This window comes from Cloeon dipterum, chromosome 4 (assembly GCF_949628265.1).
Source record: "Cloeon dipterum chromosome 4, ieCloDipt1.1, whole genome shotgun sequence".
Classification (NCBI taxonomy): domain Eukaryota; kingdom Metazoa; phylum Arthropoda; class Insecta; order Ephemeroptera; family Baetidae; genus Cloeon; species Cloeon dipterum.
This window is the reverse complement of record NC_088789.1, coordinates 24,579,400-24,599,909: the sequence shown is the minus strand read 5'-3', so window position 1 is coordinate 24,599,909 and position 20,510 is coordinate 24,579,400. Positions and strand designations below refer to the sequence as shown.

The window sequence follows — 20,510 nt, the reverse complement described above, 5'->3', positions numbered from 1 at the left end:
TCTCTGTGATCTTTCTTTGCGCGACGCTCAAAGATCGCAGAATCCAAGATGCCGTCTGTGCGAGCAGAGAAGACAAAGTGTGTTTTGATGGAACGTTTTTCACAATCCGTTTCTTGCTTTTCGAAAGGTCGATTCTTTGCCCAGAGGATTTATAGCACTGTGCTTTGTCTGCATTTATTTCTGCTCATTTTTATTTGTTTGAGGAAGCTTGCGTAATATTTTTCACATCCAGATAGAGAAAAACTACAAAAAGTAAGCTTTATACTTTACGTTATGTAAATTGAATTTTTGAAACGCCTGTCGTGCGTTCTTGTATTTTATTTTTTATTTTATTTTTTGGATCAACTCTATCTTAAAATTAATTTTGGGGGTCATAAAATTGTAGCTATAAATATTTTAATAACGGAACGATGAAATTATTTGCAAAATTATTGGATTTTTAAAACATAGTCAAAAAGTCATTAATTTTTTTGCCCTTTTTTAATTTAGAACAGGAGTGGTGTATAAAATCAGGACAAAGGGAGATAGATATTTTATTGGTTCCTCATAGTTTCTTATAGAAAATTGTTACAATTTTTCATTCATATTAACCATTAAAGGCAATCAAAATGTTCCCGAACCGTATAAAATTTTAAAAACGCCTAATTAAAAAAAGAAAATTTTGAAACTGCATGACGGTCGATTGATTTATTACATTTAATTTTATATAATCTTTCAGCCGGGGCTAGATTTGCGATAAAATTGGTTCGCACTGCGCAGATCCAAGATGGCGTCTGAATGTGGGAAACAAAAAGCTCTCGTTGGATTTTCTTACGAGTGTCAGGAGTTTGTTTTTACGATCCAAAAGACACGATTAGTTAAGAGTAATGCAAATTATGTCACAATATTGACGAAAACTTGCTTCTTTTCACGGGACCGTTTTTTCGCGCCATATTCCACCTTGCGTGTCGCACGAATCTGGATCCCGCTGCAATCTTTCTAAGAAAACTGTTTAAAAAAAATCAAGCAACGAATCGTCTCCAACAAAATTAAAAGGTCTCATCAAATTCTGATTAATAGATATCAACAATGTGTTGTAAAATAAACGCTTTTGATATGCTGCGTTACGGGTGGTTTGAAATTAGCTTTGACTGCTCAATAGCCAGGCATGAATATTAGAGGCAGCGCGTTAAAAACAAAAATCGCCTGAAATAAAGCCCCATGAGCGGGTGTTTAATTCCCTTTGATCACGAGCAATTATTAATTTAAACGCGCCAGTTTAACAGCTCTGCAGGCGTTAAAAAGTATCGAAAAACAGCTGCGTGACCTTTCCGATCAAATTATCGAGCTTTTACGAGATGACAGCCAATAAAAGTTTAATAACTTTTAATGAGCTTATTACCGACATTTTTTCCAATATCGAGACTCCTTTGAAGCACCGCAACCTTTGGCTTTTGCGAGAGGAAAAAAACATCAAAGCAGGGTCCCCCTTTCAAATTGGCCAAATACCTAATCACCATTCTCCGCGGCTATTCCTTCGAATTTGATTGGTGCTCGTCAAAGGCTTTGCCTAAATAAATGCTACTAGTTCTGGTCTTTCCCAACACAAGGGAAATAAAATCGACGACGTTTGGCCAACTTTGACCCTCTTTTATGCTGCCAGCTGCTGAAAACATTTGTGTGTGCGCCGCGGGGAGTGCAAAGTTGACAACTCAATCAATTTTTGATGCAGCAAAATGGCGTGGACACACGGTGTGCGTGGCCTGTGCGGGAGGGAAATTACTTTCTTCCTCCGTTCACAGCAGGAACGAAAAGACGACGCGTGCTCGATGGCTGGCAAACTTGCCCAGCTGGAAAATGCCCAAGTTTCCTTTGCAGGTTTCAGCCGGCCTGTAACCGCACGAGCGCGAGCGGAAGGCTTTTAATGAGATTTTTGCACAAGTACTAGCACGTCCTAGCTAATGCACGCGGTGAAAATTGCCTGTCCTCATTTTAGGCTACGCTCGCACTCGCTAATTTTAACTCATGGCCTCGTGGAAATGGTTTCATTAAAAAAATGGGAGGAATTTTGTTGAATTTTTCATGTTGCTATTTCAAATTTTAATTTTGCCAGAGTCAGAATAAATTATGTAAAAAATAAGATGAACAATGTGTTTTAAAAACAATTTTGTTTTTTTAGAGAAATAAGGGTAAACAAATTTATTATACATACTATATATAATTATTTAAGTGTGCTTTGCATTAAAATTAAATCTATTTAAATATTAGTTAATTTTTTATTTTTTTCGTATAATAATTTTTGCTATTGTTTTATTTGTGTGTTAACTAAAATGCAACTTAATATAAAATATTGTTGTTTTAAGATAACAGTTTGTAACTATATTAATTTAAATATTTTCATCCACAATTTGAGAATTGAAGCTCATCAAAAAGCAATTCATCGTTCAAAAGAAATTCAGTACATATTTGATGTACATACATGAAATATTCATTTTATTAATTTAATGAATAAAATAAACTGTGTACAATAAATGAGTGGAAGTGGTTACGGACAAAATAATAAAATACAATTTGATAGTTCTCATTCTTGACACTTCGTTGATTTCGTTTATTTTTCATTTTCCAAATCCCTTAACTTTCTCTCCTCCCTAAGCAGTCAATTTAAAATATAATTGACTTCGTGGAAAAAATTCTATTGACGTTTTCATGTTGCTATTTCAAATTTTAATTCTGTCAACGTTAGAAAAAATTATGTAAAAAATAAGGATCCAGTAAATAATACTTTTTAAATTATGCTGAAGAAAATTGCTTATGGATTTGCAAATTTTTCTAGTTGAATGATTTAAACTTCTTTTTATATGTAAACATTAAAAAGTATTTTCTAAAATAAACATAAATCATTGTGCAACACATAATGTATAGACTTTGGACATTCATTAGTGTTAGATGCTGTCAACAGGTGGCTCTACTCTCTAATAACAATTTTAAGGTACTTAATTTGTTGCAAATTTAAATTCAATCCAGCTAATTTTAATTCCTATAATTAATTAAATTAATATTTTTTAAGTGAAAACCAAAATTGGCTCAGCAAGTCGTGATAAGAGATAACGAAAATATGTTTTCGCAAGGAAATAATTTTAACTAATTCTTAATGCAAGTAGAATATAATAGAGTCAGTACCGCACTCTTTTTCATTTCAAAAAGAAAAATTTTAAGCTACCATTAAAAAATTGCTCATCTGATTTCTAGAATATTTTTATTTTGGATATAACCTATTCAAACTTTTACTAAATCTTGAAATGAAATAGTCAACTACATGCAAATTTAAATCGATGCACGAACTATTACTGATTCATTTGAAAGTTAGATTGGCCAAATTGAAGTCTGTGCAATAAAGCTGCAATCAGAGGGTTTTCGTAGGTCGTGCGTTTTTGCAGTCGCATGCACGGACCGCAGATTAGCAATTCAAATGTCAGCGCAGAGAGAGCGAATTGGCCGGCAATTCAATTACAATTGCAAGTGCAGCCCACATTGGGGCGACTGCTGCTGCTGCTGCTGTCCGGCGGCGGCATCTAATTAGCACGCCTGTGGGGCCACACAGCGTGTTTGTATCTGCTCTCGTCTGGCTGCAAAATAATTTAAATATTCATCCGGGCGGCACGCGGAACAATCTTGCCGAGCTGTCCGGGCGGCTATTTAAAATGCAAATCCCAATTTTTCGAGGGCGTGTCGAATTAATGGCCGAGCATTAGTTATATTGCCCTGGCGGCCGCCGCCGCCGCACTTTTTTCTTTATTTACTCATCTGCCACGGTGCGCGCACAATGAAAAACGGCTTTTTATCCGGACGGTGTATATGCAAATTAAAGACTGCTGGGCATATTGCATATTGCGGGCGAGGGTGAAAGTGAAATAATGCGGCCGTCAAGCCTCCGATGCAGCCACCGGCCGACATGAATCACTCTCCCATTCTCTGCGCTGCTTTTAATATTTTCTGCGAATGAATAAAAATGTTTTGTGCGTGTGTGTACGAAAAGGTCGCGTATTTTATTCGGCAAACATACCTGGGCTCGTCGTGACAAATGCACGTCTTTCCGCAATGAATATATATTTTCCCTGCACGCCGTTGTATTAGTCGAGCCGCAGGCCACTATTCTCTGTGTATACAATTCGTATACCGGCTGGATTTTCAGCACGCACGAACGGCTGCTGGTTTTGTGTGTGTGTATGTGTGTGTGCTGATGTTCGGAGAGAAGCGAGAGAGAGAGAGAGAGAGAGAGAGAGAAAGCAGCGTGCGTGCAGAGAGGGAAATCCCGAAAACTGCCTGGGAACGAGAGCAGGGTGATATGTGAATAAATGCTTTGTTGGCGAAAGCGAGCGCGTTTCACCCTGGCATATCAATCGAAAGCGAAGGTCGAGGGTGCAGTAAAGCACAGGTTTGCCTTGACAGCGAAATTTCTCGTGACAAATGCCTCGTTTCCTGCTCGCTTTGTGTCACAGATTTCACTCCACTTCTCTCTGCAGCAAAGTTCCTTTAGGATTTTTTTTCAGGCCAGCCAACACTGAATATACTGTGCTTTGTCTTAAACGAGCTGGAATAAAAATTAGAGGCGAACAAGGAGATACGAATGGAGTGGCAAGAGTCTCCATTAGAACCCCATGTTAAATATTATTCTGCTACCGATGAGCGGAAAACCGATTGTTAAACATCTACTTGCTGTTGAAGAGTTTTTTTTTATTTATGATTCCGGTAACATGCCAATAACTTGGTTAAATTGTTTTAATTTAGTATGAACACCACATGTCGTAAAATAGGCGATTAACATTTGACGCTGATTAGCCGACACTGTGCATAATGTCACATGCTCGATCATTTCTTGATCATAATTGGATAGACCAACTCTTCAGTTGTAAGTGGAGACCAATTAAACAGTAAGTTTTTCGCTCTTCGGTATGTATTTAGTGGATTATTACAGCGATTACCAGAGGCGTTTAACTCGGAGTTCCAGTAAAGGGAAAAATCGTTCGGCAACTCCACTTCTCTCGTAAAAGCTCTCTTATAAAAGTTATAAGCCAAAACCATCTATTTTTAAGGGAAAAATTACACAATTAGAACTGTATATTTTTATTTTATCCTACAGGTACATACACAGTTTAGTGATTTTTTAGACAGTTTCAAAAACCTAACTAGTTGATCGCTATTTAATATTAAATTATTCCCCTACCAATACTAACATTAAAAATTTTTGTACTAATAAAGACAATTTTATTTCTTGCAGTTTTTGCTTATAATTATACTGATAAAATCATGATTTACAATATTAAAAAGACGAACAAGGTTGATTAATTTTAACTGCTCAATTTTTGTTTTACTAAGCGAGAAATCAATATTATGCTCTCATTCCTTCTATCTCAAAGCGGCTTTGAAAAAAAAAATTGAGTCGATCGACTACAAAGTCCCAAAGTCGAATAATCTGCGGGGCGTTAGCGGAGGAGCGGCAGAAGTTGCTGGTATATATGGTGCTGTCTTGCACTCGTCGGCATTAAATTGCCTCGCGAAAAATGAACAAGTGTTTCATGTTTTATGTATGTTGCAAGTGGATGAATTGTTTGCGCCGGGAAAAACGCGCGGCTGCTCGCTCGGGGAAGCAACTTTGCAAAGCGGCGAGCCATAAAGAGGAAAGAGTTTGAAGCGGAATAATTCACCGTTGACCGTGTTTTTCATCTTGATGCGTCTTGTGGCAAAAAAGTGCAGAAATATATAGCAGCTATAAAAGTCTACGATAGATTAATGAGTTTTTTTGTCTGAAGAGCAGGGTTTAATTTATTTCATTCTTCAAGAGTTTTTTTTATTTCGAGTTGTTGAAATAGTTAATTAATGAATTTCAAATGATTTCGTAGTTTAGATAGAGGAGTTTAATCTGAATAAATAAATATCAGCGGGGACCAGATTCGTGCGACGCGCAGATAAGGCGTCCGGTGGAGTTTGGCGCGAAAAAACGGTCACGTGAAAATGCGCGAAAAGAACCAAGTTTTCGTCAATATTGTGACATAATTTGCATTGTCTTTTGGGTCGTAAAACAAACTCTTAACACTCGTGCGGGATTCCAAAGAGAGCTTTTTGTTTCCCACATTCAGACGCCATCTTGGATCTGCGCAGTGGGAACCAATTTTATCGCACATCTGGCCCCCGCTGATAAATACATATAATATTTCCTATAAGATATTTAGAGTTTAAGACATTTATTTGTACGCTTTGAAATGGTGTTGGCTGTTTGACACAAATTTGTATTGCTTTAAAGTCTTAAAATTGTATGATTCGTGCACATTTGAAGGTCAAAATGTGATATAGACTGATATTTTATTTTAATACCATATACTGTTACCCCACAAAAATATTACAGAGAAGAACATAATGGGAAAGCTTTCAAATTTATACAAAGTAAAAAGTGTGCGTCATAGTTTGAATCATTTTCCGATGAAAACTAGGCTTTTCCAAGAAAGGAGAGGCACGGAGTGGGTGCGTCACACGAATATAGTACATCAATAACAGCAGAGCACAGCCGAGAACGTCTTCTGGGAAAGATTAAAATCACATTCGGTGTACCAGGCAGTGCTTGGCGCAGCTGAAAATAAAAACGCGCGCGCGCGCCTAGCACCTGCTATTGTGTTTTACTTAAAGTGCGGAAAGCTGTATCAGCTTTCCTCGTCTGCTGTCTGCATGGGCGGCTCGAGAGTTCTTTTCCAGTCTGTCAAAGATCTCGTGGCGATGCATACATAAAGTTGAAATTTCATCCCAAGTGAGCCTCTCTTTGCACGCGAAAACGTGTATCTTTCTCTCTCTCTCTTTCAAAGCGTTTTGTTTGAACTCTCTTTTGCAAAAGGCGGCGGCGAGATAATAAAACGGGTTTACAAGCAACTTTTCAGTGTTTCGCTGATAAAATTTCGGCACACTCACACGCACGCTCGCCCCTTTGAAACGCAATTTGCAGCTCGTCTTTTCAGCACGCGGCGCAAATGGGAATAGCCAGAGACAAAGCGATTTTAATATCGCCCGAGCTGGGACCTGCTGAAGAGACTGCTCTTCTGCCTTCCCGCGCGCAGTTTGTGTGCGGAATTTGTTAAGGGTGTGTGTGTGTGCGCGCACGCCGCCGCCAGAGGTAATCTCACTCTCGCCCAGCTTTTGTAAATTTAATTTGCAGACAGGGATTAAAATGTAAATAGTTTGGCGTCGCACATACTCCTGCCCGCCGTCCGACGCGCCTCGAAAGTGTGATGTTTTATTTACAGCAGCCACAGACACATTGCAAAAGTTGCATAATAACAATTGCTTTCATACACTTTAGCCATCGTGATGAGTCGCAGTGTTGTGATTTAATTTTGGTTCTGTACAATTTTTAACAAAACAATAATAAAAAATTACACTGTTTAATTATTTTTACAACCATTGGTGGTTGAAAAAAAATTAAATGCAATTTAACAATATTATATTAACACCTAGATAACATGTATGAATACATTTTATAATTTAAGCGCAATTCATTCATTATATCGCAAGTTATATAAGTTATATATTTTAATTAGTTAAATATTTGTAGCCAATTCGTGTTTGTATAATTATAGGTTAACTTTAATTAAAAATGTTATTCGATCACCAAAGGTTTTCAAGCGTATAATAAGCTCAAAATTTAATGCCATAAACATTTCCGTCGCAACCATTACTCTCTCTAAATTACAGATGTAAACTATATTGCTGCAGCACGTGAAGCATTATAACAAATAACTTAAATGTTCTTATAAGATGGTATTTATTTCAACCGATAAAATTTAAGCACAATTGAGATGACTTAAGACACTTTCCAAGAGCGTCAAAATTGCTCAAATATCTTGTTCTAAGATTTTTACATTGGGGGCTTTATGTAAAAATAATGAAAAATTCCATTTATAATCTACATTTTGTTCAAGGAAAAATCCAAAATATTGTATTTTTGTTTGTCTATTTGAGAGTTGAGATTTTTATGTTTGTTTATTGTTAATGATTAGCTTGTTTCGTGCAATTCAATTTATTTTTTCGCAGGCTATCATTGCTCAATCTTCAATGATTGATGATAATTTAAATTCCAATACTTTTTTCCGCACAAGAACAAATACATCATTAAAAATATTAAACGTGCAGCCCAATATTATGGATTTTTGAAATGTAAACAAATCGTCCTGATCGATGGTGGAGAATTTGCGGATCGCTCAACAAACACTTTATTTTTACTGTCAAATTGATTGTTGCCCTCTTCTTGCAACAATGAATATTGGCTTGTTAGCCTTCCATACCTGATTTTTTGCTTGTGGGAGAAGCCATTGTAAAATCAATCTAATGATAGGAAAATTGAGTTCGGTTGTGGAGCTTCGAACGCTTTGAACTCTAAAATAGTGCACTTAGCAATAAAATTCTTCTTGATCAAAAAAATTAGAAGGAGTTTCCAAAATTTCCCTTGCTTTTGGCATTAGGACCGATTTAAAATTTTAAAATAAAGTATTCAAAGCTAGGCACGCCCCTTATTTGGGCCCTGCAGGCTAAGCAGGGGGGCAGTGACAGCCAAAATATTTGCTCAGCCAAATTGAATTTCCTCAGGAGCAGTGGAAATGCTCGTGCAATTACTGCAGAAAACACACGGTGGCGGTGGCAAACGGATTTCCGAGTTAGCACGTCCGTTTGTTGGATGCGCAAAGGGCCGAAATAAAATTAACAGGGTTGAGAAAAGAGCCAGAGGACCTGTTGGCAGGCTGAGAGAGAGAGAGAGAGAGAGAGAGAGAGAGAGAGAGCAAGCGAGTGTGAGACTGTGTGCGTGTGACGCCGAAATTACAACTGCTCGCACACACGCCACGGCAAGATCATTTCGGCGCCTTCAGGATGGCACTCCCGCGGGCCAACCGACGCGGAAACTGAATTTTAAAGCCGCCTAATAAAATTGGTTGGTCTTCTTTCCAGCACTCTGCCCCTCGCGTTTTGCCCTTTTGGCCGCAAAATCTCAAAGCTCTTTAGCACTGCTTTTCCGTCGCTGTAAAGTGGCGGTCTGTATTTAAACTTTTTGACAATTTTTTAATCTTTACATATGTCTAGGAAAATAAACTATTTTGGAAAATGTGGATATTAATTTCAGGACTATTAATTTACTAAACATCACAATGCAAGTTTGACACTATTAATTCATCTTGTGTTATAATGATCAATCGTAAAACACATTATATAAAAAGAAGATACAAATTTCTGCACGGTTTTAAATATTTTTCATCTAAATTCACCAGTTGCATAAACCCTTAGTGATCGAAGCCGCCAACAGATGGCAACACCATATATTTTCTTAAAAATTTTGCTGCAACTTCAGACTCAATCTAGCTACTGTGCCTTCTTCACTTAATATGCTTTCTTTTGACGTTCAGAAAACCAAAATCGGTCAAGCCATTCGCCATAGAATCGTCAGAAAAGTTTATTTGTTTCTAAAAATACTTTTTCACCATTCTACGGCGATTGGCTGAACCGATTTTGGTTTTAGGAACGTCAACAGAAAACATTTTAAGTGAAGAACCCACAGTGGCTGGATTGAATCTGAAATTGCAGCGGAAGTGCCTTAAAATTAATTTTTAAGAAAGTATACGGTGGCGCCATCTGTTGGCGGCTTCGAACAAAAAGGGTTTACACAACTGGTCAACTGCAGGAGCTAGTTCTGAGAGCTTGCGAAATAATTATTCTCTGAAATCTAATTTAACTTATTTAGATTAACATTTAAATGCTGCTTTTGAGCACACCTCTAAGCAGTGGATGCCAATTTCGTAGTCGGTCTGCCAGTGATTTAGCAAATTCTCAATGCCATTGTGCGCTGCGGCTCTTTATCTCCAAGTTGCGACTCATACAGTTCTGCAGTTGACTCTTCCACAAACGCCGCCGGCACTTGGCACACGCTACTCCTTGCCGTTAAATGGAATTGCACAACACATACAGAGCGGCGGAAATTATTACCGCTCACCTCTTTATCTAAACGTCTGTGTAAATTGAATTCAGATCGTTGCGAACTCAACAAAGCTGAGTAATGCAATTGCAGGGAAAAATCTCTGCTGGGAGAAGAGCCCGATGATAATGCGCGCGCGGCGAGTGTGGGTGTGGGTGGGAGGTGCAGTGCTCTGTCGTCACCGTAAATCTCCTTAAACCTACCCTCTCGTAGTGCTATTATGAATATCCATGTGAGTGCACTCTCTATTAGAATAACACCGGCTGTTCTTCGGATGAATGGCTATAAATAGATTTACTGATCCTCTCTCGCTTCTATTATTTAACAATTAATCAGAGACTGGCTTCTTTACTTCTCCTCAAATTCGAAAGAGAAAATTAATTTACAGGTGTAGGTAATTTTCCTTTCACAATTTAATACATAGTTGTTTATTGTTTTTGTTTTTTTAGCTGATTAGTCGATACTTTACAATTTATTAGATGTTTCGTTTCTCAGAAGAAAGGTGTTCTTTTTTATGTGTTTCATAATATAGAACTATTATTGAACCTATGAAACATTCATTTTTGCTACACAACATTTCTGGATTTTGAAAATTCATTTTTAAGAGTTCTGTATCTGAAGGTAAATTCAATATTTGAAGATATGCTGACACGATACGGTATCTCCAGAATTTAAAAATGAACGAGATTTTTATGTTTAAAAAAGTTTAATAAAGTAGCAACTATAAAATATTAAAAATTACAAATAAGAATAGGGTACATTATAAAGAAATATTTAAAAAAAACATAAGATTTTAAAAATAAATATCATAAATATTTTACAAGACTATTTATTTAGTTGTTTGTGTATTCTAATACATGACGTAAAATTTAACATATTTTAATTACTTGCTGAATTTTTATTTATTTATTTATAAATTCTGTAAATCTCCCCTCTCCATTACGTTTAAAATAAATTAGCCTAAATTTGTTTCTATTTTTTATATCTTCTGTTACATTAATCACATCGAATAATTATGTGGCAGGTATACATTGGCCAACTTGTAACATAAATAAGCAAACTGTTTAAATTGATAGGCATGATATTTGTGGCTCAAGATATAGTACTACCATCTAAAATCCCCTTAAAATTGCACAAAATTAGTCAAAGTACACATCTGTTTTTTTTTTCAAATGAAAGGAGTAAAAAACGAAGTTCATTCACTGGTCCAATATGAGCCCAACAAGATTAAATTAAATTTAAAAAATCCTGATGAGAAACCATTTGAAATTTAGCCTTTTCCTCTCTCGATAATGAAACTGATCCAGCAGCCGGTCAATATTCAAATATCCTCTGCCGTGCGTATAATTAATGTGACGGCGCGCACGTCGGAATTTGCAAACAAATCAGTTTCGGTGCTGCATTGGCAATTTTTCGCCGACTTTTAATAAAGGAGTGAAATGAGCAGCCGCCGTGAATTAATCAATACAGCAAATTATTCCGAGCTGAGAGAGAATGAGCGGCGGTGTGGCGGCGGACTGGAGGGAAAAATGATGCTGCGAAGGAGGAAAGAAAGGGAGGACGGGCGGAGCTGAGGGAAAAGAGGAAAAAAAGAAGAGTGAGAGAGAGAACTAGAAAAGCAAGCGTGCCAGCCTGCGAGCTACGCCACCCTTCACGCACTCGGTTCTGGAACACCCAGCCGAATTGACACGGAGCCAATGGTAAAGGGATTTAAAGCACACACTCGCGAGACCGGCTGAGAGGGAGAAATAAATTGCAAACGAGAGAAGCCGCCGCACTACCTTGTACGGGCTGTTAAAATATTGGCAGCTCATTTATTGTGGTATAAAATTTTGATCGGCCCATAAATCAAAATGGGTTGAGAAATGCCTGTGGCGGGACGGGCTGCTGGCTCTCTGGAGCCCTCGAGATTTATGCCTCGCGTGTGTGTGTGTGTGTGGCGAGAGCGGAGGAGGCCCGCGTGCCTAATGGGCCGGCTCGTGAGCGCGCCCATTCACGTCTAAAGGCCGGATCGTCGACAAATTAGCGCTAAATTAAATTTACGCCGGCAGTCTCAAGCACCGTAATTACGTCGCAAACGCGGATCAACTCATTTTGCTTTATTCTGGACTATGCGGTCACCGCGTGAAGCAGTGGCGTATCAAACTCTCAATTAAGGGAAAATTGTCTTAAAATAAAATTAAATGCACTTATTTGATTTGTAAACGAACTTATGAGAGTGGAGTTAACGTTATTTTTTTATTATTATCGATCATGAATTTCGATTTTTTACGGTATATTATTTCTGCACGTAATATTTACTCTTAAAACACCAGATGAGCACGAATCACGCAATTTTAAGAATGTCCATAAATTAAAATGATCTTGAGCTATATTAGAAGCCATTTTTATGTTTTATCTTAATTTCAAATAAAGATTAAATCATACTTGTTTAAAATGCGCTGAAGTAAAAGTTGGAACACATTTTAGGACAAAATTAGTATAAATTAAAAATATAAATAGAATTAATCTTTCAACCTGATGAATATCCGGCACGCCACTGGTTTAGGGCTGCCTTTCGCTCGCTATACGCAACTTTTAATTAGGCTACTAGCCCATTCTCCGGGATTTAAGCAAATAATTAGGGAGAGTGCGTGGCCCGGAGGTGTTTTTCGTTTATCCCTGCTTGTTTTTCGCTGCCGCGTGCGTATATTGTGCGGTATAAAAGCGTTAGTGCGGCATTATTTGCAGATGGCGAAATATATCATGGCGGAAAATTTCGCGCGCGGCTTGACGCGTGAAAAATTGCGTTTGTTCTGCATCTCTGTTGCAAAGTCGTCTGAGCGGCTGGAAGGGTAATCTGCAAGAGCAGAGCACCGTGTGATTTGCTTTACGGCTTGGATGAAAAATTGAAATCGCTTTTAATTTGAGTAAAACTCGCATAGGATGAGAAAGTACTAAAAGTTTCTTACTGAAATGATTTACTAAAAACATTTTATGTAGACAAAATGTAATTTTTTCTGGATAGGTGCACGAAAAAACTAAATTAAACTGCAAAAATATTTTTACTTTTGGCAAGTTTCCAAAATCACTTCGAACTGTTCCAGTTTTATAATCTTAGAAAAATTATATATACTTTTAAGTATTCAAATACGGTGTTACTTTTATTTTTATATTGTTTTCGTCGGTTGCGAAAGCCCCTTGGAGTTTGAAGCCACGAATAGATGGCACCAGCGATTGCTTTCGATTTTAACTAATTTCCATTGTGATTGAAGCCTCATTCCTACTACTGCTTGCATTCTTTTCTTAAAATGATTTCTTTTGATGAGCTTCAATAAAAAAAATCAGTCTAGCCCCTTCAAGACCGGCAATATGAATATTTCCCCATCAGAACTCAAAGATTATTTGTGGTGGAAGTTTTAACGTGTTTGTGAGGTGTTTTAGCATACGATGGTTTTTTTTATTGCCAATGATTCACAATCAGTGACTTGATCCCTGATTCACTCTTTTGTATATTAAAATGACATTGGTAGAGGAATAAACGATTAATTAATCGCGACAGAGACGCCAGCAAAGATTGTTAATTTTAAAATAATAGTTTCTCAAATATCTACTGCGGTTAGCTCAACTGATTTTTCTTTTGAGCATTTAAAATATATAATTTTAAGGGCTGAATGCTCAGCAGCAGTATAGAGTCTGAAATCACGGTGATTTTAAAGTTGTAACAAACATGGTGGCATCATCTATTGGCGGGTTCAAACACTTACAATTTGTGTAAATAAATTTTATTAAATAAAGATATGTATTATTTTAAGTAATAAATTAATTTTATTTTTCTTACTATTAATATTATTTCTATTTATTAGTTTTAAAAATTTTTGATTTTAAATTAGTGTTTCTAGTTTTTTTAACGTAATTTGATTTTATTTTTTAACTTGCATTATGTTTTGAATTAAAAGTAATTAAATGTTTTATTTTAAAATATATTTCTTTGAGGATTGGCGATAACCATGAATGAAAAATAATTTTATTGAATTTTAATTAATTTTTAAAAGAATTTTTATACCACAGCGGCACTTACTTGATGGAGTCGAAGTAGAATATAAAATATTTTGTTCGAAAATAGGAAAATATATAACAAATAATCTGAAAACTACTATCCATTACATAATTTATTGGCATTTCCATCAGTGCGTTCCTATTTTCTCGATCGGTTTCTAAAGTGTCAACTACCGAATACCGATGTAATTAAGAAAAGGTACAAGAAACGTCAATTATCGGGCGGAATGTATTCCTGGAGAAGCCCACACATGTGGAAGAATGAAAAGTATGGGGATGCGAGAGAGAGGGCGAGCGGCCAAATTTCCCAGGAGTCTTGTAAGCAAGTAAAAAGCGCCGCGAGTAATGAACTCGGCGTGCGTATTGGATAAAAGCTTAACGCCCGGCGCCGTACGTATATATCCGGATGCGGAGTTGGGGCAGGGTCGCGTGCAGCGCGGCTGGCGGCGGAATTGATCGCGGGCAAACCTAAATTTTAATTACTTGTCTCGCCGCAATCCGGCTGACGGTTATGCAATAACGCCGCCGCCGCCGCCGCCACCACCGCCGAGCAATCACTCCCGCGAATTTTATTTTTCAGCGTTCGGGATCCGATATTGCTTGGATATTGGGCGGAAAGAAGACAATCGAGCGCGCACTCGCATCAATCAATCAAGCCATATTTCCACTCTCGGCAATTTGGCGGATGCAGAAAAGACGGAGCTCGCGCACGCACATCAATAAAACGATATTCGCGCAGATGCCAATCCTCCGCCTGCTTCCTTTGTTTCTCCATGACTGGGACGGGGGTAAAGACATTTTTCGGCTTCAAAGACCGGAACATTAAGTTGGTTACTTTAAAAAAAACGCACACTCTTATTTTAAGTTCTAAGAAAACAAAAACAAAGTTAATCGGTGTAAATCTCTTGAATGGTTGGAAATTTTTGACTTTGATCTTGCAATTTTAAAGAAGGAAGATTTAAAAATAGTTCCTTTGATGGTGAATTATTATTTTTTTGCCAGGATGGCTTTTTCAGTTGTATCCCAAATTTTCGACGATTTTATCAACTTTAAAACGGTCTAAAATAAAAAAATATCCAATGAGTTTATAAAAGCCTAACTTTGTTGCTGGGACAAAAATCAGGCGGACCATAAAACATTTATTTTAAGTGTCTATGTTTTTTCTAGTGAGGAAATATTGACAAACTTCAGAGGGCAATAAAGAATTTTGTACTTAATTCGGTACTTAATTAAATTGGTTTTCAGTAAAATTTTGTTTGATTTATCAGGAAAAGGGGTAAATTGAGTCGTATTTAAAACGTAATTTACAGAACTCTTTGTTATTTGATTTTCCGTATAGATAATAAATCGCAAAATTTACCAATTTAAAGTCAGTGAAATATGATAAATGGCAACAATTGAAAATTATTTGAATTGTTGCATGCATGCCATAAGCAATTGATCGATGAACAACAATTTTCAACAATTTGCAATAATAAAAAGGGCCTTCCTACAGTAAAAATTCAAATTTTGCCAATTTTCTCCAAAATTTCCAGTGCTTGAACATGTTTTCTTGGCATATTTCGATTCCTCTCGTCGAGAACTGTCCAACGGTGTATGCCACTTATTGGGGAATCTCTTGGTTTTAAAATTAAATCGGATTTCAAGTAAGGAGACAGCCACTACCATTTGAAAAGCAGGTAACTTTCCAGCCAATTTTCTCAAAAAATTACGGTGCTTCTTAGGTCAATTTAGGCTCTAAATAATCCTAATGAACGAGTAAAGTTTATGCTTTGGCAACAAGCATTTTCCAGGCTTTTGCAGTATCATTCCTTTTTAATTGAACTCAACAGTGGGAAAGTCAAGCTGTTATGTCTTTAAAAATCAACCATTTTAAACTTTAAAATCGTCGATGCTCAGGAAAATATTTTTTAGGCTGGAGAGAATCCAAAGAAACGCGTCATGGCGGAAGGCACGTCAAAATTCCCAACCCTTTCTGCTGACTGACAGCGGACTGATGATTTTCGTCGCGACCAACAAGTCCAATTAGTCCGGTGGGCGGAGGAGAGGAGGCAAATGAGCTACGGGGGCGCAAGAGGCTCGTTAGCCTCGCGCTTTTTAATTTATGAGCGCCGGCGCAGGCTTAATTTCTTGTGCAAAAAGTGCACTGGCAAATTAGCCGAGATGTGTGCGGCTTAATGGCGAGTCGGCACGCGAACGCCTCATGCTCCCGCGAATACAATATAATAAAAGAGAGGCACAAAGGGGAGTGGAAACGCCCCCTCGCCCTGCTCCGCCGGCAGTTTAACGCGAAAAGTGCAGTTTACGAGCGCAATGAGCGAGGAATTATGGTTATGCACGCCGCTACTTGCGGTAATTATGGTGCTACGGAGAAATTGGCCGAGCGAGGGAGAAGGAAACTTGTTGTTTTACACGCTTATCTTACCATGCAATTCATTGGAAAAACTTGTAGTAAATCCCCCTTCCCCAGAGGATCTACTTGGATTAACTTTTCCCCTTCTTTTGTGCTCAACAATTTGATCTTTTTATAAGTGCCAGTAAAAAGTTGTTGAGAGCAGGGAAAAATTATTTTAAACATGAAACAAAAAGGTCTAATTTCGTGAAACCAGCTAGTTTATTTTCATATGGTCCTACCACGCACTAAAATTTATCTCTCTTGCACTAAAGAATTCATTCAAAACCAGCTTTAATAATGTCCCAAATGTTTCAGCGCCTTCAATGATTGACCAATTAGAAATCTTCCTTTTTTACAGAGAGACATGTGTTCACACGACACGCCTGCCATGGCTTCCACTTTTCAATCTATGTATATAAAATATCAAATACTTTCACTCAACTGTGACGAAAGGCAGGTCAACTGTGTTGAAGGATGGTCAGCTACCGGTGTAATTCTGAGATGAATAAAATAAATTCCTAGGTTCAGCAAGCCTAGGTTCAGCAGTACTTCATCTCCAAAACGAATTATCCACAATCCACACAGTATTAGCTGCAGAGAATTCTGAATCGTCAATCTTTGAAAACATCCTGTTTTTGTTCATTTCTGAGCAAAATAAAATATAAAAGACTAAGTGGTTAAATTCTGTCAACCTCACCTCTCACTATCCCTGTTATTTAACTTTCAAAGTAGAGCAATTTTTGTTGCTTTTAAATTTCATAACTGACAATAAGCAGCAAATTAAGTGTTCCTTTGTTTATATCGGTTGATATCTGTTTCAAAAAATAGTTTTGTTGCTTTAGTACAAAATAATTTAAAAAAAAGTATTTATACATTCTATATAATTATTTAGGTTTGCTGTGCCTGAAATATAAAACCATTTAAATATATATTATTTTTATTTTTTTAGTATTTAGTATTTTAATTTTTTATTTTTAAGTTTTTTAAAGTGCAACTTCCTATAAAATATTGTTGACTTAATTTGTTTTTATGGTACAACATTGTAATTATACATATTTAATTTAAATATTTTCATCCACAAATTTTTTAAAGATATCTCCACATCATTTAGCAATCATTGTCATCGTGATGAAGAATGTTTGCTTTTTTATATAATTGAAATATTCATTTAATAAATATATAACAAATCATACATACTGTGTACAAAAAATTGAGTGATATGTAGGGTTATGAAAAAAAATAATAAATATAATTTGATGTCTTTCTGGACACTTAGTTTTTACATTCCAATCCCTTAACTTTCTCTCCTCCCAAAGCAGTCAATTTAAAACTTGATTGGCAGAAACACCAAACTGCGAAGAAGACACCTCTTTAAATTGCAAGTGAAACTTCTTGGGCGTTGCTTGGTGAAGTTCCGATGGCAAAAAAGGCTGAGCAAATAATGCGCTTAGCTCGAGTTTAATTAAAATAAAGTACACTCTGCAGAGGCAACACAAATTCGGTTGGAAGAATTTCGTGCAACTGCCGATGCAAAGTGGCTGCCAGGAGTTTTACGGCGATTTCATGATATTCTGGGGGCACATAAAATTCGGCGGCGTGAAAGTCGGCGGACTAAAGTGCAGGTAATACGGCCGTAAACGTGGGTCGCAGCAGGTGAAATTTATCGGCGGCGCAGGATAAAAATCGAAGTTCATTTGCCAAAAGAGCCTTCTTGTATTGAAAGGAGGGTGTGTTAAATTTTAATGACCCCCCAGCCCCGGAGGAGGCTTTCGCCCTGAAATCGAGTTGCCATCAGAGAGCAGTACGCGGATCGAGTCGGGACGGGCGCGCGTTTGTGCCGAGAATCTCAATTATCGGGTCTGGAGTCTGGAGAGAAAGGCCCAGTAGCCATAGGAAAAGGTTGGTATGCACTCACCGGCGCCGTTTACCGAATCTTGAGACATATCCTCGACGTCTTCACTCAGCCCAGCGCCGTTTGTGTAGTCTTCCAAAAGGCCGTACCTGTTGAACATGAAAATCAGCATCAGCAAATATATGTTATGCGTGAAATCAGGGAAAAATCTGAATATTTAAAATTGGTAATAGTAAAAAATAATATACATATTAAAAATTAATAACAATAAACACTTTTTTTAAGGTTTTAAATTTATTAAAATATTTTGAAGAAAGTCAACTAATTAATTAATCACGTTAAAGTTTATTATAAATTTAATGTATGCATATGTGAGTGTCGCGCCCTCGATTATTGCAAAATAAATACATTAAATAGACTGATTTGGATGACTGCATATAATTATTAATTAAACGTAAGACAGAAGAGAATTCAATTTGATCAAATTTTTAAACAGAGAAGTGCGAAGATTGTAAGGCGAATTATTAGAGGTTGCGTTGTAGCGATGTAGCGGTTAATAACTTCTGCCGATATGTTGTTCAATAATAAGACGACAAACCTAGAAGAATATATCGAGAAACTAGAAATAAATAATTTTTCCCTGCAACGCTTTTACGTGGTTTTCAGTTTTTCATAGAGCTTAAAGGTCAAATTTCGAAAAATTGACCCGATTTCAAACATTTTAAAGAAAAATATTGATTCCCACAGTAGGGTTTTCTTTTGGTCCAATTTTTTTCTAAGCTCTCTTCGAATGAACAACCGAGAGAAAAAATTATGGGCAGATGTTCATCATTAAACATAACTTTAAGACAAAAATTAAACATTACTGAACAAACGGGATTTATCCATTGCTTTTCTCTGTTTACAAAACCTACAAAAGTTCAATAAATACACGACCAAACAAAAAATGTGGTTTTCATGACACACACTGCATAAAAGGTTTAAACTAAAATTGGATTTTCGTAATTCTCACATCAATAGGTTTTATGGTTTTAATCATGAATAAACTATTTTTAATTAATTGATAAACGCCATTTGAAAATATATAATTCTGGGGATCACAGATAAATCAACAATTTACTGCACTTTATAGAAAAAGCTGGTGCAGAAAAATTGAGAAAAGTCATTTTATCTTTACCTGAAACTCGCTGTAAAAATTAGGAAAGAGCTAAAACGCTCCCAGCTTGCCGTTTAAATTTCTGAGACAATCAGCTGCATGGTTTGCAGTTGCGAGAACTGTTCCCCTATTGAAAATCATGATTTCTTCCACCAGCAAAATGGAATTTACATAATTCCTACACAATTTGGATAGATTGCGATGAGAGGAATTGAAATCAAGCACACAAAAACATTGATAATTGCCATTTAATATTTGACAATCTGAAATTTAACTGTTACTTCGTTCTGATTTCATTTCTGCCTATCGAAAAACTATGATCTGTGAAAAACTTGATCAAGCCAAAAATTCATTGTTTGCCTTTAAGTTGGTGTTTATCGAAACTTTGGAAGTAAAAAGTTCCTCTTCTCTTCAGTACTGGTTTATAGACGCAATTTCAAAGTAGCAACATCTGACACTAATTCTACGCATATTGCTGGTTGAATTTCACACACTCTAATTTGAGTGTGGTGCCGTCATCTCTGCTCTAGCGCCGACGAGCAGCAATTAGTCTAGTTGCTATGATTTGCAGCGCGTGTAAATTCCGGCTTTAGTGCACTTTGAAAGCACTTTGGCGCGAAAGCCGCCGCTTCTGATGAGCACCAGCACTGGCTGCTGAGCTGTATGTACGGTATAAATTAAAACTGATCTTGCATTAAAAGCAGCTCCGCGGGCGCACCAGTACAAACACACATACACACACACTCGTATATCTCACTCACAGCAAAGTTGGCCTTTGAATTATGAATAAGAAGGCAGAGCAACGAGTGAGAGAGTGAGTGATATCTTGGCAAGAGAAACTTCCATCAACACGCATCTCTACTTTTTTCGCTCTATTTCGCAATTATTATATACGGCAGCGCTAATCAGGGAATTGCTACTTTCCAATTCTCTTTCCCTGCAAAATCCACTTCCCCTGGAGACGCCGAGGGGCAGCCGAAATAGTAATTCTGCTTCCTATGGGGAACCATAATTGTTCTAAAAGAGGCAAAAGGCAAAAGGGTGTGCTTAAGTTTAAATCCATCAAGACCTTGTGAAATAAAACAGC

At 37.0% G+C, this 20,510-nt stretch overlaps 1 protein-coding gene across 1 annotated transcript in view; it reads right to left on the bottom strand.

Moving 5' to 3' along the window:
* LOC135941859 (KH domain-containing, RNA-binding, signal transduction-associated protein 2-like) overlaps positions 1–20,510 on the bottom strand; it is a 177,863-nt gene that overhangs the window by 19,479 nt on the left and 137,874 nt on the right. The window contains exon 8 of the mRNA XM_065487608.1: positions 18,331–18,416. Coding sequence (XP_065343680.1) covers positions 18,331–18,416 — 86 coding nt within the window. The remainder of the gene's footprint in view (positions 1–18,330; positions 18,417–20,510) is intronic.